Below are 25,642 nucleotides of genomic sequence, written 5' to 3' on the forward strand. Positions count from 1 at the left end.
TTATTCACAGAAAACATCAGAAAAGATAGGTACAGTATGTATGGCTGCAATGAAACTCAGGCATCAGTATATTGGTTTCAGACAAAGGAATGTGATCAATTGTACACTACTGTGACATTTATAAGTTATTCTCACAGTATACCATGTGCTTACATCAGCAACTTTGTTGTAAATAATATTAAGTATATCGCTGGAAAACTGTCAGCCAGGTTTTGAAGGATGTAAAATGATTCCACAGCAAAAGTGCCACATTACATGTCTTGATTTGTTTTGAGTGTCAAATTGATAACTCAAGCCAGTGGACATAGAATAATGAAAAATAACTTACACTCAAAAACTTGACTGGCAATTATGTATAGCATTCTGTTTATCTCTTTTATTGCAGAAAATACCTCTGATCTTCATATTTTAAATTAACTTCAAATAAGGAGTTGCACTTGGACCTTGATCTCACACACACACACACACACACACACACATCCCTCTCTCTCTACTTCTCTCCTCATCTATCTCATCTGCACATACAGTACACAACACAAAAACACAAACACAAAACCGTAGAATTCTCTGACTGTCCACAAACACTCCCTCCTGACAAACGGTAACGGAACACTCACCACAAAATACACTCGCCGCAATTTAACATTTACCGAACCGCTCGCACCCATTGGCGGTCTACTCATCCCACTAAAGTTAGGAACTAGTTAGGCAAAAAACATTTACGACATCCCCCCCAGTCTTGGTACCTCTGAGACACAAGTGTGGCTAAGTAGGTTCTAGTGGCCAGAGATATATCCGAGATATCTTCCGACTGTTCCGAGCTTGCTTGCATGACTCAAGTCTGCCTCCATCGTAAGATTTGTTTTATTTAACTACTTCCTAACTTTATCGGGGCTAGTCTGTTCTCACCAAGTGGGGTGAGTATTCCGCACTGGTGGGGGAGTGACTAGTGAGTGTTCCAACTTCCGGGCGAATGTTATGCACTGGGGCGAGGGGCACCCTTGGGTGAGTTATGCTCAAGCGGGGTGAATGGTTTGCCGCTCAAAATATGGGGGCGAGAGTGTTTTGGGGCGAGAGTTCCGGTTACCCATGTTAGCTCAGTGGAAGGGAAAGGCCATAATGATGCTACACTAATTTGAGTGCTGTGATTTTTTTAACCCCTAAAACATGATAATCAGGTATTATGATTATACTAGGAGGAAGATTTCTTTCAAAAAAGTGTATGGAAACTGTTAAAATTATGTTTTTATTTGGCCACACCCACCAGTTCATTAAGTAAACATAGTTTTCACTTTAGCACCATCCCACCTGAACTTAAGCTTCACCCACAGCTGTTGTTGTATGATAATGTGGGAAGTGTTAGGGTTATAATGTCACTAAAATGGTGTTCATTTATTACTCAAAGGCTTTCAGCTTTCAGGAAGAAACCAAAATCTTAAAGGATCTCCTCAGTAAGAATACTTTGAAGTTTGAACACTAACAGGAGAATTCGTTAAAGGTTTCTTCAACTATGAATGCACTCATGGTACCACCACAAAGGCCCTAAAACAAGTCTCCAGGCATCCCAAAATAAACTGGTCAGGCTACTGCTTAGCTTCAACTCATCTCACTCCTGCTCATTTTGATAGGTTGGGATGACTCAGGGTATATAGACTAGAGGACAGAATACATCAACTTGCAATGGGACTGGTCTAAAAGATATGCTACACCACAAAGACACTTATGTACCTGTCAACCCAGATTTGGCTCAAACAAGGGGTTCAATTAATTCGCCCTACCAACAGTCGTAAAGGAATGTTGATCTGTTCATCTCCTCCACCCACCCCTTTCCCCCCTCATTGTAGCCTATATGTTTTTTTCCCCCTTTTTACCTCCTCTATGATGATTTCCTGTTTTTGGCTTTTAAATAGTATAGTGTATATTTGTACGTCTCTAAATGTTATGATGAATTGAACATGCCGTGGACCGTATTGTAAATAAGTGTAATGCTGTATGGTGTCATCCAGTTAACAGTCTTGTATTGAGTTGTGCTTGGAATGTAGGTACTGCAATTTTCCAAAACTGTTAATACATTATTCAATCAATCAATCAATCAATTAATTTGAACCCCAATGGAAACACACCATAAAGGCTTTTGTGAGTTTTAAATCATCTTTCAGACTGCAAACTGTAAATAGGCATATAGTATTGTAACGAGGGAACTGCCATCCTGTGCCTTGCTACTGCAGCCTATAGTGTGTGTAAGTCTAATGTGTTCTGACTGGATCTTAGCCTCAGAGGGTTCTGGGTAGTTTCTGTGGAGCCCGCCAGTTTAGTGTGTTGTTTCCGGTTTTCTATGTGTAATTGTGTATGGACGTCTGAGTGATTCCTCCTCCGTCTCTGCCTGAGAACCACGGACCGACAACAACCGAAGAAAGACTTATGCAAAGAGTGTGAGTTTAACTATACTTCTGTCAATATATCTGATGAAGTTCTGTAACTCTGCCGACGTTCTGACAAGTAAACATCATAATGGGAAACCCTATTTGTTGTGGCATCATTACCACTCGCCTCCAATCCACCACATAATAAGTCCACAACAGTATTCAATCAATCGATCAAGCAATCAATCAAACTAAATGCCTGGCGTAGGCCTACCTTGAGCACATTCTCAAAATGTAGCTTTTTTTGTACTTTGTACAGAACTACAGATGAAAACACTCGCAACGGTGGGTTGCATTCTATTTTTTACAGTCTATGGTTGCATTACTTGCATATCGCGCCACGCCCCACGGACAAGTAAAGTAATTAGTAAATATCGGGCTTCATTAGTATCATTTGTAACACTTGTGACAGAAGTAGCAGGTCTATAGTTGTTTTCCTTACTGTTGTCAGCCGGCCGAGCCAGCCGGTCATCCTCACAAATGGAGCCTGGAGGTGAGCGAGGAGTGAGTGAGTGATACGTAGTTGTCAAAATGTGCGTGTATCTCGAGCACCCACGACGCACGCACCGTACGCACGCCACGCCACTACGTCAGGAAGGACTGGAGCTTCTTCCTCGTGTGCGTTGCCGTGGCAACACTCTGCCCGCGTCGACTCCAGTGAACACAAACGGAAAGGAAGATGGAGGAGAATCAGAATATTAGGGACATCGACACTGGTGTGTAAATGTGTAACTGCTTGCACACAGGAGAGAGCGAATGCATGATGATGTGTGGGGTGTTTCAGAGACAGCGGTTGCACGTCTCTTCAACGCGGTGTTTTTCTGTTGAAAACGAACATGACCAGCTGCATTAGCATGCTAGCAATTGCAGGTGCATGATGTAAACAGAGCCCCCCTGTTCGGGTCACTGTTGTTATTATGAGGGAACGTATACTAGCATGTGTGCTAGCGTAGGTAGTGCAACCATTGATACTGGAAATGGCACATACCCGACATATGTCTCTACAGTAGCACTGTACCCACTGTAGGCTGACTGCATGTCTCTCTTATGAATAGGTTTAGGTTGTATAAACCGTAACTGGAAATTTCTCAATAAATGCCTGCTGCTGCATGCTTGCTCTTCATAGTATACCCGGCGCTACGTTGTAAACTCATGGGTGTTCCAGATATGCACACTCCGTCCCCTACTCCCCTTGGTTTCATTTCTACTCATAATAAGGAATGAACATTCAGGATTTGACGATTTAATATAATTTGAAGTGACAGCTATGCAGTCCATGGTGCAGCGTCGTTCTCTTTTTGAATGACACGTTAATGCATGGTTAATGAGATAGACAACATGTTTGCTGGGTCTAGGTGGTGAAGGGCTTCCCCATGAATTAAACCCTCAGCGATGACAACGCTGAGGAAGGCCAACCAGGCCGAAACGCACTTCACTTCAAACGGGTGTGATTTTTTTTAAATGGGTGTAGCTAGCGATTCAGAGGCTGGAGCCAGATTAAGGCTAATTGGGAAAATATTAAATTAGGTGTAATTTACAATGTTTTCACAATTTTGCGGAAACAACTCCCATCAACATTTTCCTGTGTTGTTCAAAGTTGCGGTCTATAAATTATGCTGCAAGTGTAAGTGCATGTCTGCATGATATTGAATGCTACATCTGCTTTCTTAAACCCATTATGAATATTCCTCTTAATTATTCATTTTATTTTATTTAGCCAGTTCATGCTGAAAGAAAGAAAGAACCCACCCTTTCTGTTCAGAAAGTTATTATTACATTCAGTAGACAAAAGTGACAATTACTGGAGAATGTATTGTGGCGTGATCTGCGTATTGATGTGACACAAAAGTGACGCAAAGTCTGTCTTAATTTGTCCATTTGTAACAATGAAAGTCTACCAAAGGACTTCGCTTCTTTTACACTGTGTATTTGTGTTCCAGGCAGTGAGGCTGGGGGAGAGGATGCCTTGGTGGGTAATGTGAACAAACTACTGATGACCCCACCAGGTTACCAAGGACCTCAGCGGAAAGGACACCTGCTCTTCGATGCTTGCTTTGAGAGTGGTGAGTACTAACCTAACCTAAAGTTACACACTGTAAACGCCTTGTTCCTAAATATTAATTTAACTCAACTGAAAAAAATGAACTAAAATGGACTCAGAGTTACAGGTCCATTTGTACACTCTCTCTTTTTGCAATTTGAAAGCCACTCTTCATGAAGGTCCAGAGGGACTGAAACATCTGTCAATTTGAATGAAAACTTATGCTGCTGAGCAAGAGTAGTGTGCAGAATTTTTGTTCATGAAATACTTGTTTCATTGCTGCAGTTGTCACTGCATCTGAACTAAGTGGATGTGCGGATATTTCCTTTGCATGCACTCTTGAGTTAAATTAACCCTTTTGAGTTGCATTGACAAGTACATTCAGCTTCCTTAAGGGCTGTCCACACCAAGAATGATGTCTATAATAACTATAAATAACTCAAATAGACGACAGACAGTGGTGTAAGAAACGCTGACAGAGCCAATCAAACTCCATCCGAATTTACAGGGTGTCACGTTCAACACATCACTCATGGTCAAAATGTTTACAGAGCGCTATCGTTCATCAGTTTGATGATCAGTGTGATTTAAAAACATAGGCCTTGCACCTACTGTATTCTATCATAATGTTGTAGTTATCTGCTGTAGATATTCTGCTACATTAAATGTCTGTATCATTTAGGCCTATATATTTTACATAAGAGAAGTTATCAACTTTTAGGTTTATAGATTATATAAGATATGTTATTATACTTTTCCCTTTGCTTTTATAGTAGACAGCAGTCAAATAGCGCAGAATGAAATCAATACAGTTGAATGAATGAAATGTGCCCTTGATATTCCACTCAAAGTCAAAACAGAGTCTTGTTGAACCATCTGGCTTTTATGCCAGATAATACAGGCCACTCCAGAAAAGGGTGAAATAAATCGAATAGCTTTACTTTATGGGAGTAATTGCCCTGTTACATTACCTTGTGCATATCTTTTGTTGACATTGTGCTTGAAACAAAGCCAATGTGTTTCAATGTCCCGAATGGAAACGCACGCGCACACACATGCACACGCACGGCCATACTCGTGGCATGCACACGCAGGCACACAGTGAATCAAGGAATCAGCAGGTCTCGTCGGGACTGCATCAATGTGTGGAGATTAGGTTCAGATGGGGCTCAGATTTCTTATTTCTCACAGAAAGATCATTTTATCTTCTTTAGATTGAGATGATCTTGAACTACACCCTGTTCCTTTCTTTTTAACGTCTAGCCCAGCTGTCACCAAAATGTTATCCTCTGAAGTGGATTTTTTTTTTACCCGTTCCAAATACTATGGATTTGACCTTGGTCCAAATATCACTAAGCCTGTCTGGTCTTATAAACTTGTTTTTCAATGACCTAGACCTCAAAGAAGAAAGGTACATTTTGCCTGAAAGCCAGATTTATCTTGAATTTAGTTTAAAGCTCCAATCTGGTATTCATCATAATTAGTTTAAATTCATATAGTTTTAGGAAAATAATTGTGTGGTGGAAGGAAGATGGTAACACAATAAAACAGCCATCATTGTAGACACTCAGGGTGCCATTTAGAACTTCCTATTTTCCACCATGTAATATGAGGTGGAGGCGTGGCAAATGTAATTTTGCAAGACGGTAGAATGCGCTCTCCGACACCGTGGCGTGCGCAAAACGGCCCTGAATTAGTCATGGGTGTGTTTAGGGCGTCACCTCCATCAACCCAATCAGCTTGGTGGGTGCCATTCCCTTTAACAGTCAGCTGATCTCCGGTACGATATGAGCAAATTAAGCTTTGAATAATAGTGTGTGAGTGGTATAGCCACTTTAGACTAGGGGGTAGAGGCCAGGGGTCTCCACAGCCAGATCCCTAAGTCTCTATTTCATTCATGTTTTCCCCCCACACACAATCATGTACACATAATGACTATGTCTGCACGCAGGCACCAGACATGACATGACTTTGTCACATTTGTGTTAACTTGCAATGTTGGAAAGTCATGACAGCATAGCAGCTGGGGGGAGAGCACACACATCACTTCATTTGTTTCTGTTTTAGGCATGGGAAAACAGCCGTGAACATCTTTATTCTAGTTCATGATGATTCATAAATGAATAACTAAGCCTTTGAAATGCCACCTACCTTTCAGATCGGAATGGAACTGCGAGCATATAGGCCCTACGCAGTATAGGCTGTCAACATGCGTAATGTTCCCAGAATTGTCAAACCTGAACATACAATTTCGCTTGATATATTGTTTAACTGGATAACAATCGAATAATGTATCATACAGCGAAAGCAAGATTCCTAAGGAATATGGAGATTTTTACATTTAAAAAAACGGTTGAGAAATGAGAGAATAAGCTTCACCTGCAGTCACTGCAGTGCGTAATGGCACTAACAGTGCCCGATGTTATGGTCTTCGCTTATAGCGTTTGACTGAATAAGAATAGAATTGGGTGTGATACAGAAAACTTCCCAAGGTTTATGGAGATGTTGGCCGTTTAAAATCTCAACTTTTTACCACGGAAAGCCGCAACATGCGAGCTGTTGCCATGTCTCAGAGAAATACGTAAATTGGTCTATAAAAATGAATCCCAAAAGAAGCGCCTATATACCAGGGCAGGGTCTGCAACCTTTTTTAAATTAAGTGCCATGTTTTTATTTTCTATATAGTCAGTGTGCCAGTCAGTGTGCCATATCAAGATTAATTTTAATGACACCACACCACATTACAATTTCATATTTTGATTGTCCACAAATATAAAGTTGTTATTATGATCATTATAATATATCCCCATGCAGTCAGAGTTCATAGTTTTAATGAATGTATAGAATGTGCTGTGCAGAATGTTATTTGACTATATGTTTAAACCGACAATACTCAGTTGTCACCCTCTTTTGTCCACCCTCCCTTCATTCCCCTTCATTCATCTGGGGGTCCTTGACATGGCAATGTCACTGTGTGAGGATCACTGGTTTAAACAACATTAGGAGAAAAGGCCAAATAAGCACTTTAGAAACAAGACAAGCAACCACAACTACCAATATTTACAAGCAACTTTACAGAAAAATAAGCCCAAAGTAGCTTATATAAACAGACATGGCAACACTGCTGAACAGTGCACAGATCGCTCTTGTGTAAAATCAAACATTGCTTTTTGCATTTAAGAGGTGGTCAGACCCAGGTGAAATCGGTATGCCCTGATTCTTTTAAGGTGAAGGGGCTTAATAGCAAATTGCGCAAAGCAAATATAATTAACATATGGACACTCCCCCAATGCTAAAATATGCAGAGAAGTAGTGTGCCATATGTGTGTGCGTTCAGCACGGCTTCCATAATATGAAAGGGCGCATAACGAGGCCACGGGTTGAGCAAATTCTGTAATACCCCCTGATTTTAAGAGGTTGTAAATGGCAGCCAATACTCCATACTCAACGTCAACGCCATTTATTTTTCACACTGCTGGATACCAACTACGGAAGCACAACTCTACAGTATATTCTCTGCCATCTTTGCTGTAGGCCGAACATCATTTCAATAACCTCTCACTGCTGAAGAGGGAGACAAACATACAGAAAGCCCAGATTAGAGCTTTAAATGCACCATTAAATGTCTCTATGTCCAGTATTTCAATGAGAACGCAAATACAGCAACTACATTCAGAGACACTGAAACTATACAACTACTGAAGGTGAAAGCATAAAGATATAGCCTAATAATGCAGGTGAATATATAAATATGTTAAATAATGAGGGTTATGCTACAGATATCATGATATCAAAATGGTGATTGGCCTTGTTATAAATTGGTGTATTTTCCCAGATGACATGGCCAGAGGAGCTCAGACATTGATTAATGGGTATTGAGCTCCAGCACTCAGATCAGCTAACATACCAGTGTCTCTGGCCCCGGATGCATCTCCTGAATGATTTATGGAATTGATATTAATCTCTTTCCAGTAAATGCATTACTAAAGTTGGAATGGGAGCTGAATTGATGTTTGCATGCTAATGCCAAATTAATATCTTGTTGACGTCTCAACAAAATGCAACACGTTGGTCTTACTTACTGTAGAGGTGGGGACAATTAGGGCCGATTCATACTCCTATTTTACCGCTGTTTCGGCGCTGTAGTGCCGAAATGATTTCGGCTCGTCAGAAATGTTCAGTAACACCGAAGAGACGACTTTAGGACGGTACCCGCCCCCCCCCCCCCCGAACCTCAAATGACGTCACATTGTAGGCTCTACAGCGCCGAACCGACTTTTATTCAGCTCTAAAATAGCGAGAGTATGAATCGGCCCTTAGTTGCATTTTCCTCATGATATTGATAATTATTTTTTTGCAAAAATTACAGCAATTGAAACCTTTTATACAACAGCATACTCTGTACTCAGTATGTAACTGAGTAATAGTAATAATAAATAGTGATTATCGTCACCTTCTGTAATATTTTACTAATTATTCAGGAACTGTTCCTTATAATTTGTCCAATTTAAATTGAACATCATTGCATATCAACAATATAGCAACCCTCTTGCTACTCCAAAAATGCCACACTTAGCCCATATTCATGTTTCACTCCAGGTGCCATAAAAAAAGAATTACTTCAAAGTAATAGCTCACTATGTGAACAAAAAAACAGCAGTGTGGTCGCCGGTCGGTGGCAGTGTTTCAATAGTGGTGCTTTAGCGCAATAACATATTGTGCCATTAAACCCTGCCCACTCTAAGCATTAAAACAATGCTGCTGTTTTCATTATTGCTACTAAGTAGTCCACTTACTGGATATTAGAACCATGCAGAAATAGCAACAGCATGGTTCTTGAAAAGATGATTGGCAGTCTCTGAATACTTAGTATACATTTTCAAACGGTCTAAAAGCATCGTATAAAGTTTGAAGTAATGTAGCCGCTGCATGTTTATCCCAGTTACAGTATGTTTAGTAGATAATGTGCTCACTCGAATAACTTGCTTCTGTAGTAATCTTGTTTCTTTGTGCTGGGTCCCAAGGAAATCCACAAATCTCTATAAAACAGAGTGCTCTCATGACAACTCAGTACTTTAATTTCCTTTATATTTTCAAGACAAAAAACAAAACAAAAAAACTGCCAGTGTGGTACATTTTATATACCGGTACGTTTTAAATTGAGTTATGGAATATATTGAAATAGTACTGTAAGTCAAGAATGTTTGAATACAAATTGAAGTGGAAATGGCTATACCATGTCACTTATTGTCCTTGTGGCATAGCAGTAATGGCCATTTTGTGGTGCCACAGAATGACAGAACTCCCAATAAAGATTGACGAAAATATTTATATCAATTATTTGAAGCCTGGAACCAAGCTATTCATGCTCCTGGTGAATGATTAACTTGTCACATTTGATTCTGTGACTGTGTCCAGAAATATTTGAATATTTAATTATACTAGAGCGGTGCCCGTTGGGCACTGGCCTACCTGGAACGATGCAAGTTGGAAATGAATGCCCCACCCAGCTATTATGTCTGTGTACCTTTTATGCCCATATATGGATATCTAGGGGTGATCAGGTGTGATCAATTGGCTAATTTGCCGATTCTTTTCACAACCTCAGCTGTTTCATACTTTCACAGGATATATACATTATACACTCATACACACAAACAACTTCACATACATTTACAAGTATTCACAAAAAACAAAACAAGGAATTACAATACAAGTATATAGCGAGACCAAAACGACAGAGCGTCGACAACAATGGGAAGTGAACAATACTGAGGACAGACATGACTGGAGATGGAGGAAAGCGTATGAGTACACCAGAAGGTCTGGGGAGAAGTGTATTTGTTGAGTTGTTACTCGGGATTCCGAAACCTGCTACCTCATTAGTAGAGGCAGTACAGGGCTTGTTCTTTTTTTGAGGGGCGCTAGCCCCTCCTATATACAGGTTTAATGTTTGTTAAATGGCATTTGCACCGTTTGTTTTACATTACCATTACATCACCTAAATCAACATGCGTTAAACTTTAATATATTAGCGCCCCTCACTTCACACGGTTTGATTTTTGTCCTACACAAACATTAAATTCCCATTGATAATGAATGGAAACTGTTATGTCATAGTGTGAGCAAATATGGATATTGTCTGTTTTACGTCATGATGACGCCACTTGGCGTGGTAAAAAGTTGAGATTTGAAACGGCCATAGTTCTCTTTAAAATTAAAACATCTCCATAAACCTTGGGAAGTTTTCTGTATCACACCCAATTCTATTCTTATTCAGTCAAACTGGCTAGTTATTTACAGTACTGTAGATATAATGAAGGAGGACTGTTGTGATAAAGGTTGTCCTGATTGTTTACTGATGTGAAGTGGATTTTAAAACGGCACAACTTTCTGGTCCCTATAAGCAAGACCAGTCCTTACTGTAGGAATAGTGTTGAAATGCCATAACATAGGACAACATTGATATGCATAGGATCATACATGGCTATAAATCCTATTGGTATTTTCCATACAGTCAATCTGATATCTGTGATATCTCAAGTTTCCAATGCATATTACTGATGACAGAAAGGCAATTGGAGAAGACTCCAATATTATTGACTTGTGCTGTATGCTGCATGTATTACATTCAGCATGTGTGCCTGCCTACTCCTCTCAGATGTGGAAATGGTCTTTCATGACAGCATACGTCCATTTTACTCTCTTCAACACCAATTTAATAGCTGAAAACACAGAATGGCAAGTTAATTTTAAATTCATGCAAAGGTATAACTCAATGAGCTTTTCTGTTTGGGCCAGCACCTTTTCCCCCTCACTTTGGTTGACAGCTGTCAATGGTCCATGTACATGTACTGAGAGCAGAGATCTTATTTTGTTGCCATAGTATCCCATGTAATAAAATCTAATTGGTTTATTAAGATAGACATTGGTTATGTAAGCTGTTTACCAAAGGTATAAAACCCCTCATTTACATTTAGATGAGGTGTAATTCACTTTCTTGTCAGCCCTATGCAGATTAAGTCACTGGTAGCCTATATCTGTGCATATGTAGGTGACTAGGGTACTGGTCCCGTCTTAGGGAGTCATTCTGCACCAACAACAGCCCTATTCCCCTTTGTGCTTTAAAGATAACATAAGAAAATGACCTCCATTATGCAGTCTTTGGTAGAGCTGGGACATAATGACTATTTCTTGAAAACGTCATTAAAGGTCTTATTGATGGCCCTGCGGACAGTGTGGCATGCATAAGGAATAATATGCAAATGTGCAAATGGAGTTTTACCACTTCTGATTATCCATGTATGCTTTGTTCAGTTATAGTTATGGAAAAATAATGGTGGAATATGAAGGTTTTTGTCAGTTTGTCAAGAAGTAGAGATTCACAACAATGATAAGAGTTGCTTATTTGTTATTTGCAGCTAGTGCAATGCAAATAACCCTTATCTTGTTTTGTCACACTTGCATTGTCACTCTGTCAGATTATTGACATTTTCAGCTGAATTCCAAATTATTTTGTGAGTGTCTTCACAATGTACAGTGGGATTGCTGACTACAGTGCTGTCTTTATCTACAATGGATGACACTGACAGCGTGTGGACATATTGTTTTACTGAATCTGTGGACCGTACAGCACAAGTAATTAAGCGACCATTGATTAGTCTGACTGCTGTCTGCTGACAATGACTTGCATGGTCAAAAGAAGCCCCCCTGGGGTGGCAGGTGTTTAATGGGGTCTGATGATAAGCTTACCCTACAGCACAACTCCTACTCATCCTGCTCTACAGTCATTTCAAATCAATTCAATTTAACCCCAATGGCAGAAATACTACTCTAGATGGACTATACATATCTCATCAAGACCTGTTTGTAGATACTGTAGATGTAGAGCCTGATTTCTAAAATGGATACTTACTGTACAGTCCCTGTTTATGATTGGCAGAGTCCTGTTGTAAAATAACCCATATGCATTATGCACCATAAGATTCTATTCTACCTTTTACACTTTTTGCCTATGACAAGGAAAGGTTTCATTTTCTGTACATTGTGCAATGTTTTAACAAATCACTTTAAAAGTAGGGTAGTGATATTTTTTGGTTAAAACACAACTTTTTTTAAAAGGTTAAATCACTACCTAGCAAGCCAAATGACGTGACGATGTAGTCCTCCTGTTATTCCGGTGACGTTCAGGATTAGGCACAGCCCATATGGGAATGATCTTTATATCATTTCCAGGACTGTTCACCGGTTGAAATAATATAGCTTATTCTGGGCCAGATCTGACTAGTTATGATATGACTTAAGTTGATCTGGTCTCGAACAGACTCTCTGATTCATCCAGGGACTTCCGTCTTAGTGCTGGGCAGAATTTATGTTGGTTGAAATCAGGTGATATTCTGGGCCAGATACCCAGATCTGACTACTCTTGGTTTGACTTGATCTGGCCCCAATCGAGACGTCACTAATTCGTCCAGGTCCTGATGTGCTTGCTGGGTAATTCTGATAGTAATCATTGCTATAGAGCAGGGGTATTCATCTAGATTAGGCCGGGGGCCACAACTGTAGAATGATTGTGTTTGCATTTGTGGGTTCTCAAAATGCATTTTGTGCTCAAACACGAAGACTTATGTATATAATACATTTGTGCTGAGTGTTTGTTCAGTATCGGGGGTCTCCTTGTCTCAGATAGCTAAAATCTATTTTTTGACAGCTGCCGTTGCTATGCAGTGCCTTGTTCAGAGCTCCCGGGCATGGTTAGCACATGCGCACAGCCATTGACTTCCTTGTTTACGGGCTGACAAAACTTGCTATTATCTCTGAATCTATGGCGCTCTCCATTGTTTTGATCAGAACGCTGATGTTCTGTCCTAATTTCTGACTTAACCACGCATCTCGTTTGGAATATTAACGCTTCTGAAGAGAGACCAGACTTATTAGCGTGACGTAGTAATGGAACATTAAAATTCCGGGGCATAAAAATATAGTTAATAAAAAGCTGGAGAGACATGGAGACTCCTATTACTGATCATACACGTCTATATCAATGAGTACTATCACAATATAGAGCTTTTTAACACTTATTTGAACCAAAGAAAATCACTTACCCTACCTTTTAAATAATGCACATACTATGATGCATATTGTTCGGTACCTTCCATGCATTTGCATAGAAACGTCCTTTGTTTGCGCAAGCAAAGAGATTCAATAGAAATTCATATTTTCAGATTTAGCTACCATGTCTGTGAACTTCCCGTGTAAACGGGTTGCCTAGCTAGTAGCTACTTAGGGTGACTCCAGACCTGTAACATAGCTTAATATTCGTATTTGCCTGTTGCTTTATAGTTTGGGCTTATTTCTGAAGTGTAGTTTTTGGGCTTGCTTTCATGATTAATAAAAAAAAAGCTGATGTAATAAGGCTCAAGTAGTGAAACTGGTTGCTTGTTTTGGATTTGTTTTCATAGACCTGGTCGCTGGTTTCACTCACAGAATCTGGCGCTTCACACCAAAACAAACAGATAGCATTATTTTCGCTAGTCTTGCTTTGGAGTTGATTTGGAGAATCAGTGGAGTTGATTGATTGGTATTTTATATATATTAATTGAGAGTTGATATTGAGAATATGGTAACTAGTTCACACACTACACCAGTAGTCAGCCCTGCAACATGGAGTAATTTACCCCCCTCATCACTACAACATGGATACTTTGGATAGTGTCACTCCCAACATCGGCAACCGACCGGACATCTTCGCGATAAGGCGATATGGATGGCAAGCGACGGGAGCTTCTCGTCGGGAGTCCCCTGCCGACACCCTTGCGACTCTTTCAAACTGACCGACAGCCGACAGTCGGCGCAATGTGGAGGTAGCTTTAGCCTTGCAGCCAAGAATCTAGCTCAGATGGTTTGCGAAGGATGGGGAGCACTAACACAAGCCCCGCCCAAAGCCCCTCTTTGTTTCATCACGTCTACTAAACAGAAACCAGCCAATCAGAATCAAGGAATGGACTAGGGACTAGGGCCGTTTTAGGATCCACAGTACACCATGGCTTATTGACTTGTTGCTAATTGCTTTATTTTACTTTGTCATAACCGGGTACAGCATGCTGCAAATAGCTAATATATAAGCTAACCACAATACACATCTAATCAAGACCTGCTGATTGGACAGGCCAACTACCGTGTTTGTGTGACCTACTTTTCCCTCTCTTTTCTTGACTTGTGAGTTTTCAACTTGACTCGTTATCTTGACACAGCTTGGTCAACCGAGAGAATTAATGATAAAACAGCATGCAGTGGAAAAACAGTGACGGTAGCGAACACGCGTCCTCAATTCACAGCTCAGGAATGTGGCCATTTATCTTATCTGAACAGTTTTTCTTGATTCAGTTATTTAATTATTTTATATATGACCCCGTGCAGATACTGTGCTCATCTCCACCTCATCTTGCTACACTAATAGAAAAGGAGTATGTCATTTATCCGTGTGCCTTCTGCGAGAAAACCAGTTGCAGTGGAATTGGGAAATCCAATGCACTAAATTGCATGCTTTCAACTTGGATATTTACCGTACAATTTGTATTTGTATAAAACTACATTATTGCACAATACTTATTGCACAATCCTTATTAGTGCTCTGACGCGAAATGTGTCACGTTTTTCCAGTTACAAAGCGGCAAGCGCATGCATGGACACGAATAAGACGACAGCTGAGCTTGCACGCACGCACCAGAGAGAACGTCAGATTTAAATGTTCAAACAGCCTTCTAGAAGCACGTTACAAAGTGCAAATGTGATGTTGCTTGCAATGTATGAGAAATGAAGGCAACAGTTACGAAGGGCTGAACCATGTACAATTGATTGTGTTAACTAGAACGGTCCTCCTCATAGCCTCCTCAAACAATGTTAACTAATCTTCTTACAGATGATTCTGAAAATGTCAAACCCTGTATATCCACTCATTTTGGGCCAAAACAACAACTAGAAGGATACATTTTGGTCTGATGTACCAGTGTGCATGTTAAAATGCCCTGTATTCTTTTTCCCCCACCACTAACAGGGCTATCATTATCATAATTCAATAAAAACTATATAAACTACTGTATATAAAAACTACATAATACCATATAAACTGTGAATATATACGGTACAATATATTGACCCAAGCCCATGTCTTCTAAATCCGGTGCAATGCATGGTCGGTGGAAACATATGTTGACACTGCAGTTGTGTAGTAGAGACCATGGCTGTGTCTGTGCACCTTCACCTTGCCCACAAGCTCCCGCAAATCAGTGGGAAGAAAATGACCCACATGGACTAATTTAGGTAAACATTTACACTCTTAAGTTTAATCATCACTGAATAGTGAATATATCATTTCATATATGCGTTAGAAGAGAAAACCTTTGCTTCTGGCCATAATATCATGCCGGTTTGTGTTTATGCTCAGTGATAGCATTCTCTCCACAGGCAAAATTAATGTTTCCGCCTGTGACATTATGGAATCTATGAAGCGTTTCTTTGGATTTGCTCTGTGGGTTTTAACCATCCAGCACAGTAATGATAATGGATGAAGAAATCTTTTCTCAGTCGGTGAACAAAAGACAATGGTAGAAATGGGGGGAGGGTTGTGCCTTGGGATTGGGAGACAGCTAATGAGGATAAACGTTACAGTGAATATCGCCACTGTTCGCTGCTGATGGATGTTTAATTGTTTTGGTTTTTCTCTCTCCACCACATCCCATCGCAGAGTGGTGTGCTGAAAGCACGGAGGATATATATATATATATATATATATATATATATATATATATATATATATATATATATATATATATGAGAGCGAGCACACACAAGTGAACTGACCACTCCAGACTGAACACTTGGGTGGGTGTTGCGGGGGGTGAATGCAGTCAAGCTTGTCAGAAGATATTTATATACTCCAGAGTACCCATGAATCAGGACAGTTGAGTCTCCATTGATTAAAGAAGAGGGAAACGTTTTTACAATCAAGCCAGATGCTCAGAACGAGTGGCTTGGAGAGGCCCTGAGCCTTGTTGCAACAGCCTCACAGCATTCTTCTCTCTGATGACTTTAATTCCACACGTCCACCACGCTGCTGCACTGATTAAAATAAACCACATGGAGAGGAAGCCTAAAGCCTGATTTACACTTTGTCGTACAACTGTGTCTAGCGCTGAAAATAGCTGATTTACAAGATTTCACGTACTGGGTGCTTTAACTGTAAATGGAAAAGGACAGTAAATCATAATTGGGTCTATTTTGTTTCGTTGTTGATGCTTTCTCACAGCTGACAAAAGCGCTAATCTAATAAGAAATGATCTTGTGGTATGCAACTGTATGTGAAGGACGGTGCCGCTTTTCTTTGCTCCTCACTTTGTTTTCGCTGTGTGTTTCAACCTTTGAGTTTCTCATTCTCTTGAAGACGAGCCTTCCAAAAGAAGATCCATTGGTCTGAGTGGGAGGGAGCTCTCCTGACGGCTGATGTATTGAGAGGCACTCCCAGTCTCTCTGTCTCTCTTACATGTCCTTGGCACCGGAGAAGCTTCACTGCCCAAATCACTAAATGGCCTCTCTAGTTTTTTCCTCCATTTTTCCCCTCCTCTCTCCTTCCTTTTAAGTCTGTAGAAGAGTATGGAGATAAATTTATGTTGTCTAGGGACCGTTGGCAACACTATTCGTTTTGATTTATGCTATTTATCAGCCATTTGTATCCATAAGAGATTAGTCTTTATTATTCTTGCATTGTTTTATGTCCATAGTTTCCTTTCTCTGGCTCTCCCTAGGCATTCGTTGTCAGTTTTACTTCCTTGGTTTTGCCATACCATGTCATGTGAATTGGGAGGTGTTATATTAGCTTGACCCCGAGGGAAGCATCTCAGCATAGAGGTGCCAGACATACTAAAGAGGCATACATTTTTTTGTGAATCTCTTCAGTCAAGGCCAGACTAATCCACTTTACACTTCTTTCAGGTCTAAACACAGAAAACTCTACAGATATACAGAAGTACATCTTGGCCACCGTTTCCTTGTTTCTCCTCCATCCTAATTTGCATGTTTATCTTCAAAGGTGGTCCATCTGAGAATGGTTAATATTTGCAGCCTTCAGAGGCTTTATCACAGTGGTCTGTGGTGGCTTGCCAGGGAACCGTGCTACTGGATGTTAGGTGGGAAGTGATATCAGGAGATTTGTGCAAAATGCAGAGCAAATGAAATGGAGCGATAATCCTGTCTGACATTCGGGCCTGTCGGACATGGTTTCTGTCTAATCAGTGAGCAAACACATGGGCTCGTTTGCTCTGGTCTGAGATGCCTCCTCTGCCAGGAAGTAGTACAAACAACCTCAATGTTTTGTAAGTTAATTGTTGATGGCTCAGATACAAGCCATGCATAGGAGAACCCAGCTGGCTCCCCTTCTTCTCAAAATGTCACCAAATGCTAGCAGCAGTCAAGCTGCTTTAGAATTTTTGAGAATTAAAAAGGCTTTCGTTATCAACTGTATACAAGGTGTGGTTTTGTAAAGGTTGAGGGCAAATATTCATCTACTGGTCATATGAAGAGGCCTGAGTCATGATATACCAACTTACCCCCCCCCCCCCCCTCCCCATATTGTTCGTTCATTTTCAGCTAAAGATGGGATCGTAATTCAACCAGTATTAACTTTGTTGTTTTAAATTCCAGCTTGAGGCTATTTTCTGTTCTGCCAATTGAAAGAATGTAGTGTGGAACATCACCATTCATTAGCTCTATAGGTCTGCCTGCTGCATCTACAAGCATGTTTTAGTGAAAATGACTTCTATATTGCACTGCAGCACTAGTGGCTCCAATGATGGAGTCATTAATTTCCAAGCAATTCCTGATGCCATAAACACAGTTTCAAACTAGATGTGCAATTTTTCATCCCAAGCAAGAGGGTGCAGTTTGGGAAAATGGTGATGATTTGTAACGCTTTACCAGTTCATGTTTCTTTTAAGATGCCTGTGTTTATTCTGTTGGTTTATTTAGAGAGCCTCTCTCTGAGATGAGCTTCATTGATGTGGCAGGGTTTGTCTGATATCATGAATTCATGCATGCACAGAAAGTGTTTGTAAAGTGAAGACTGGGATACTGACAGGACAGGAGCAGAATTTTGATATAATATATTCTGGTTTCAATCCAGAGTGCTATCTTGTATAAAGTAAACCGTACTGAAATGTACTCTTAAGGGGCCAATGTCAGGATCAGGAATCCTCTCTGAGGTTTCAAACAAGGCCACCTACTGTACTGACCACAGCGGAGAATGTGTTGGTACAGTAGTTTTCAGAAGCACACATCTGATTTTGTGAATAGCCTATAGGCTATATGTACATTTATATATAAATATTAAGGGCTGACCTTCAAAGTTAATTTTTTTGGACGTCAAAGCTCTGGAGCAATATAATTAACTTTGGGTGGAGGAATGAATAATAAGTCATGGAGCTGCGCTGCTCATGCAGCCTGTATGGCTAATATAACCTCTTAACGTAGCCACCAAAATTAAATTACATGACTAGCAAAAATTAAATCATATAGAGTTGTTGAATACTTATTTTATATGAGAATGAATACGCTTTTTAGGCAAGCTGTGTAACAACAGTGCTGTAAAGGAGGTAGTTGGATGTGCCAGCAGAAAGGTTGACTGTCACACCCTGAGAGATTGTGTTGCTGATTGCGAAGACGGCAATACGAAAAGTACCCCCTCATCAAGCCCACGGCAGGTTTCCTTCAAGGTATTTTCTCCTATCTTGGACCTCAGCTCTCAATATGGTGCATGGTGCATCCAGGAGATTTCTTCAAATCAGTAGATCTCAAGGATGTATACTTTCACACGTACAAGTCCTTGATTGCCCGGCTAACACAACATTATAGCATTCACATAGCAAATTATTTTGATGACTGTCTTACAGCCATAGTGCCGGAGAGTCTACCATCTAGCTGTGTCCACAGCTAGATGGTGTCCACTTCACATGTGTGTGTCCACTGTGAGTGTCCACTCATAGACATGAGTGTCCACTAGACATTCCCTTGAATTCAGTGGAATACAAGGCTAGCCTGACACCAGACACGAGAACTGTGTTTACCAACTGTCTGACACGGTCTCTGCCCGACTCTGCTTTCGGATGGCTAGCCTTGTGGTGTCCACCATTTGGACTGGGAAGGCTTTGAATGATGCCTACAGAATAAAGTATCCAAAGTACTGTACAGTATGCAAATTTTGTTTCCGTAAGAGACCATTTTGAAAATCGGCTTGGCTTTCAGTGGGGTAGGGAGTGCTCCGCTGTGTTCATTTGGACCGCACGCAAGTGGTTATATACCGAAATCGAAAAAAGGCGGAAGTAGTTGGGATTCGATACCAGGAGATGTGGGTTAGGAGAATGATTAACAAGGCACGCCACCAAACTGGCTGCCAGAATAGGGTTTTCTGGCTGGATAAGAACGTGAGAAAGCCCTGCCCGTGCGGGCGCCCCACTACTTCCTATACTAATAGTAGCCGGCGGTAAAACAAGCGCACCCCAAAAACTTGCATCCTACGGATACAATATTAGCGTCCAGTATACAGTATTGTAAAGCTGTGTGAAGAATTAGCATAGAGATTGTATAAACTTTTGACACATGCTAATTGCTATACTTACATGAACAACCTACATCAATACACAACACCCAACACTGAGACACACACACACACACCACCACATACGTGAGATTTTAGAGACGGGTTGTAAAGAACTGCGGTGAAGAAGGAGCTAACTTAATTTCTGGCATGATTATATTGACTGTGAAGGAGGGCCATGTAGGGGTTGGTTCTCTAATGAAAAGCAGTCGTTTCATCTGTCATGGCGCCATGCTGCACCTCCTGCTGTGCTGTAGAAACCTCCTCCATCCCCAAATTCTCCTTGTTCTCTCCTATCTCTGAAGTATAATGTCTAGATGAAATCGCCACATTATGTCTCTTAATCTCCCATTTCCGATGGTATAAATAGGGATTAATTTGTCATATGGTGGATTTGCCTTTATGGTATGGTCTATAAAGAAATGTGCTTTTTTTCCCCTATGTACTTTACTACTTTGTTACTTTGTCATATATTTATTGCTCTGTTACTTAATTTCTCTTAAGTAAATTGCACCATGGTTGGGTACAGTGCCTGGCGAAGTGATTGCACACAAAAAAACCTTGATCTGCTGCCAAGCCTTTTGAATAGCTTTCAATGCAGCCTTTTCCCTGCTCTTTCATTTTCGTTCTCTCTCTCTCTCTCTCTCTCTCTCTCTCTCTCTCTCTCTCTCTCTCTCTCTCTCTCTCTCTGTCTCTGTAAAGCTGGCATTGCATTGACAGTAGCAGCACTTAGTGTAATTCCCCAGATTGAAAAGCTGTTTCACAATGAGAGATTTCCTCTGCGTTAGTCCCGATGCTTGAAAAGCCACCCCGGGATTTGCAGACATCCTCTTTCCTGACTCGCTCGACTACCAGATTCACTATACTGGTCCCGCTTTCCCCTTCACCTCTCAGCCCTGTTAAATGTGGCCCAATCCGATTAGCACACACAGTACCAGACAGGTCAAGCAAATAATATACAGAAAAAAGTAACTATTGGCAAAGTAAATTACAACAGGGATTCCGGACATCAGAGATGGGAATGAGCATTTTACGTCTGAGGTATCAGCGATTCTCTCTTGCTCCCAGTACGGCCTTCTCCAGGTCAAGAGCCATTTACTGGATGAACGCGGAAGTACCTCATTTGAGGAACTGCCACCTCTTTCGATTGGGGTGATTTGTTTGCTCTTTAATGGCAAGGCACAGGAGAGAAGAATGGCTGTAGCTTGTAGTGTTCAACCTCCTTGCTTTTCCCACTGAACAGCTTTTCTTGGTCTTACTTTTTTCATTGCTGACCTATTGGTTGTTGGCCACTGATTTCTAGTCTCCCTTGTTTCACTTCTTTTCTCCTGTTGGCTCCCTGTGTTCTTGAACTCATTACAGAGCAATCAGCCCCCGGCTCTGAAGTGTACACCCAGAGGGAGCAATAACTGTAAATAAGCAGTACTGCAGGCTCTCCGATAACATGTTACCAAGATGATAACAGCCCCTCCTTAGCAGGCCTGTTGACCTTCTCCTTGCCTTGGGCTCACCAAGGACCCCCTCAGCTGCCCAGCTTTTATCTCCAAACTCTCTCCTCCACCACTGGAGGTGCTGGAAAGATTAGAGAGAGAGAGAGGTCAGGGCGAAGGAGGGAGGGAGGGAAATAGGAGAGGAAAGGAGAAGAATGAGAAGGGACAGTGCTCAGAGGAGAAGAAACAAAACAAGATAGAAGAACAAAGAGCAGACCTGGGTAGTTGCACCCCCCCGTTGCACTTTCTCTCTGTCTGTCTTTTTGGCAATATCCTTTGTAGGGCTCCACATCATTAACTTGTTAAAAGATAGCATGAAATTGGAACAGACTTGTATTTACTCTCAGAAGACACCACCAACACACAGGACACACCAAAAGATAAGGAGGGGGAGAGAGAAAAAGGATGGCAGATTGGTTGGTAAACCTTTAGCCATCCAGCTAACACACCCTTTTAGGCTTGAGAAGCAGATGAAAGTGAAGATGGCGAACCCTCACAGCACTCTCTGCCATGCTAATGCACAGCGGCTGACAGTAACGTGTCCAGAGCTGTGGGGCTGAGGTACTGTCTGGATGAGATTGATAATACAATTAAGGCAGTCCCAGTAAGAATGCATCACTATGACCCATTACTACACGGCTTCAGACCCAGTGTACCAGTCTAGCTTTAGGGCCCCTTTGGAGGGGAAAAAAGAGAGAGGGAGGGAAAAAAAACAAAAAACAAAACAATTATAAAGGTCTAGCTAGAAAATGTGTTCTCTGTGGAATCTCCAGGCAGGCCTGTACATCATCAGATATGTGTGGGCTGCCTGCATATCTGCCCACTATCCCTGCAGGCCCAGGCTTCTTCATCTATATCGAGACAAGCTCGGCCCAGTGGAGCATAGATGGGACATATAAACATGACTTTTACTTTATTGTTGCCTGTTATTGTCTCATTTCCTCTCATCGTGCTGCAAGGATTTTGTTTAGTTTTTATCTGTAATAATACAATTTAAAAAAATTGTTTTGGTGCTTTCGTGCATCATTTATCATGAGCTGAACAAATGTTATAACAAATTGCTCATTTATGCAAACAATGTCAGATTTATCAAAGTTTTCACTCGTCAGTTTGTTCATAGGATCCCCAAAGGCCAAAGGTTTCACAAATTCTCTAAACCGTTCGTATTGCATGCGTAAATTACTAAAACATATAGAAACATTGTACCCTTGTTATGTATTGTGCAGTGTGTTAGTGTGTATTAGGGTTGGGTGATTGGGTCGTTGCCTCAGTTCGAGGAGACCAGAAGAAACAGACCAAAGATAATATTCTTTATTGAATTGTTTAATCTAATGCGGTTCCTTTTGTCTTTTTACTGGACTCTGCAGACGATTAGGACATAGAGTTTAATATGTCGTTGTTTCTCACTCCACCATATCACCTATTCAATTTAAAATAATGCTAACAAGTGTGGATGTGTTTTTCTACCTGTCCGAGAGTTAGCTCGTGAAAACTTGGAGGTGACCTCTTTAATCTTGCCTGCAGATGAAGTGATAAGGCAAGTGGGGAGGTGTGTGTGTGTGTGTGTGTGTGTGTGTGTGTGTGTGTGTGTGTGTGGGGTGCTTTAAGAAGTCATGAGGCAGGAGATTGATGTTACCTCTGTGACAACTTGCCTTAGAGAGAGAGAGAGAGAGAGAGAGAAGGCAGACATTTAGCTGTAGGTCTAAACTGAGACACCTTCACTATGGCTGCTGCTGCTGGCTGGAATCAATTCTCTCTTTATCAGTCCTCTTCTTCTGTGTCCAGGAATCCTCCTCACGATGCTGGGAAGCCGTGGGGGGAGAGAGCTGATGTGTTTTCCAATAATGAAATGGAGCACAGAGCAAAAATAAGTTTAAAAAGCGTGCCTGCATGCTCTCCCACAGCAGTACAGCACTCTTTTAATCTTAAGTCTTGCACTGCAAGACAGGTACGTGGGAGGCCTTGGCTTGCCTACACATGGCAAAATAAGTGGGTTGTTTTATCTTTGCTGTGTGTGTGTGTGTGTGTGTGTGTGTGTGTGTGTGTGTGTGTGTGTGTGTGTGTGTGTGTGTGTGTGTGTGTGTGTGTGTGTGTGTGTGTGTGTGTGTGTGTGTGTGTGTGTGTGTGTGTGTGTGTGTGTGTGTGTGTGTGTGTGTGTGTGTGTGTGTGTGTGTGTGTGTGGTGAAGGGCAGCCTTAAATGTAGTCTGAATTTCTAATTGTATGTTGTGAATTTCCTGTGAATTACGCTATTTGGGCCAGCATTCAAAATTGATTTTCAGTACTGCTTACACTGCAGGTAATTGATTTAGTGGTGGTTAATTCTGCTGCAGCAGAAACTTAATGCTATTAGAAACACTATTCCATGCATTTGTCCTCATTTTACAAATGACATAGCTCAGGGAGGAGTTGCATCGAAAAACATGTGAAAAACATTATGAAATGTCACTACTGAATAGAAAACAATAAAGCCACACAGCCAGTTTTATTAGAAAACAACTGCCTTCACAGTACAATAATTAATTGAATTAGCCCATTTGTAACTCTCAGAGTTATAGATAAACATGGAGGATTGTGCTGTGTATTACCAAGGCGTGTGAGTCAGTTGCAGCTTGGGCCTCAGGCAGGCAGGTCTGCCACCATAGCATGATCCATCTGCATAGCAGCAACCATCCATCCAGTGGATGGCTACAGGCTGCAGGCCGGCCCATTGTGTGGGCTGAGCACTGTGACTGCTCCCTCTTGTACCTCCGTAATGGGATTACATTAGCCATGTTCTTCTGCTTTCCCTCTCCCTCCCTCCCTCTCTCTCACACACACACACACACACACACACACACGCGCGCGCGCACACGCACACGCACACGCACACACACACTCACAGTCCATGTGTGAATGAAACGCTCTCTGTCTGGACATTTCATGCCTCGCCGCTTTAGTGTCTATACACTGGACCGTGTGCCAGCATATCATAACTTTGTATGTCATAACGTTGCTTATTGGACAACTTTTCAACCAAGGTTCATGTTTTAGGTTGTTATTAGAGAAAGTAAAAGATGAGTGTACTTTATTATTATTTGCTGATATCTTTTGTTTGAACAATTTTAGCTATTTTTAACAAGGGGTTAAATATGTATTTTCTTTTACAAAGTTTTACGGCGATTTAGCAGATTTCTTTATTTTTACTTATAGTCCTACTAGACCCCAGGAAATTTCATCTGGCCACAGTTGTTTTCTGTGTGTTTGAACGAACATTTGTAATTTGCAGACATACAGATGTAATTTCCTGGGGTCTAGTAGGACTATAGTAAATAATAATAAAGAAATCGCTTTGAAAAAAAGAAAGAAAAAAAAAGTTTGTAAAAAAAATACATATTTACCACTTGTTTGAATGCCCCTGCCCTCCTGTCAACAATAGCTAAAATCGTTCAAACGAAAGAAAGCAGCACATTTTTAAATTAACACTCATCTTTTACTTTCTCTAATAACAACCTAAAACATGAATCTTCGTTTAAATTCTAATATTTTGTGGCATTTCAATTTGGGGGGAGAGTTTTGTCGAGGCTCAGAGTCTGTCATGTGTAAATCTTGTTCAGAACCAGTGGTGTGGCTAGGCAGCACCACCACTACTGTACAGTTAAGCTGTTTGTTGAAAACCAAACGTCTAAATGCTGTACTAGTTTTCCCTCAAGGACAATGATTGATATTCAACATAACCTGCCAAGACACGACTGAGGCTGAATATAATATGTAGAATGACACCAACCACAAGAGGAATTATGCAACAGCTCTCAAGGACTGGAAATTTAAAGTCTCTTTTCCCCTTTACTTGTTTTCTTCATCTTTTCTGCCTCTGTAGTTCATTAGCCCTAATGTAGTCTGTCTGTTTTGCCGAGGAACAGAAATACAGATTTGCTAACGATGGATCTGGTTCGCTCGTCTTTGGGCTTCTTTCCCACATCATAAAGACCCCACAGTCACTAATCTTTGTTTTATCTAATGCAACTTTAATGCTTTTGGGGGGAGTGATTTTTACAGCGATCA

General features: G+C 41.0%; 1 protein-coding gene across 1 annotated transcript in view; it reads left to right on the forward strand.

Moving 5' to 3' along the window:
* Window positions 1-3,099: 3,099 nt before the first annotated feature.
* Window positions 3,100-25,642, forward strand: part of agbl4 (AGBL carboxypeptidase 4) — a 360,772-nt gene continuing 338,229 nt past the window's right edge. Inside the window, exons 1-2 of the mRNA XM_080769499.1 lie at window positions 3,100-3,143; window positions 4,368-4,486. Of these exons, the coding sequence (XP_080625625.1) occupies window positions 3,103-3,143; window positions 4,368-4,486 (160 nt within the window). The 5' untranslated portion in view covers window positions 3,100-3,102. The remainder of the gene's footprint in view (window positions 3,144-4,367; window positions 4,487-25,642) is intronic.

Source organism: Protomyctophum bolini (genome assembly GCF_963924005.1).
Source record: "Protomyctophum bolini genome assembly, chromosome: 8".
NCBI classification, from domain to species: Eukaryota; Metazoa; Chordata; class Actinopteri; order Myctophiformes; family Myctophidae; genus Protomyctophum; species Protomyctophum bolini.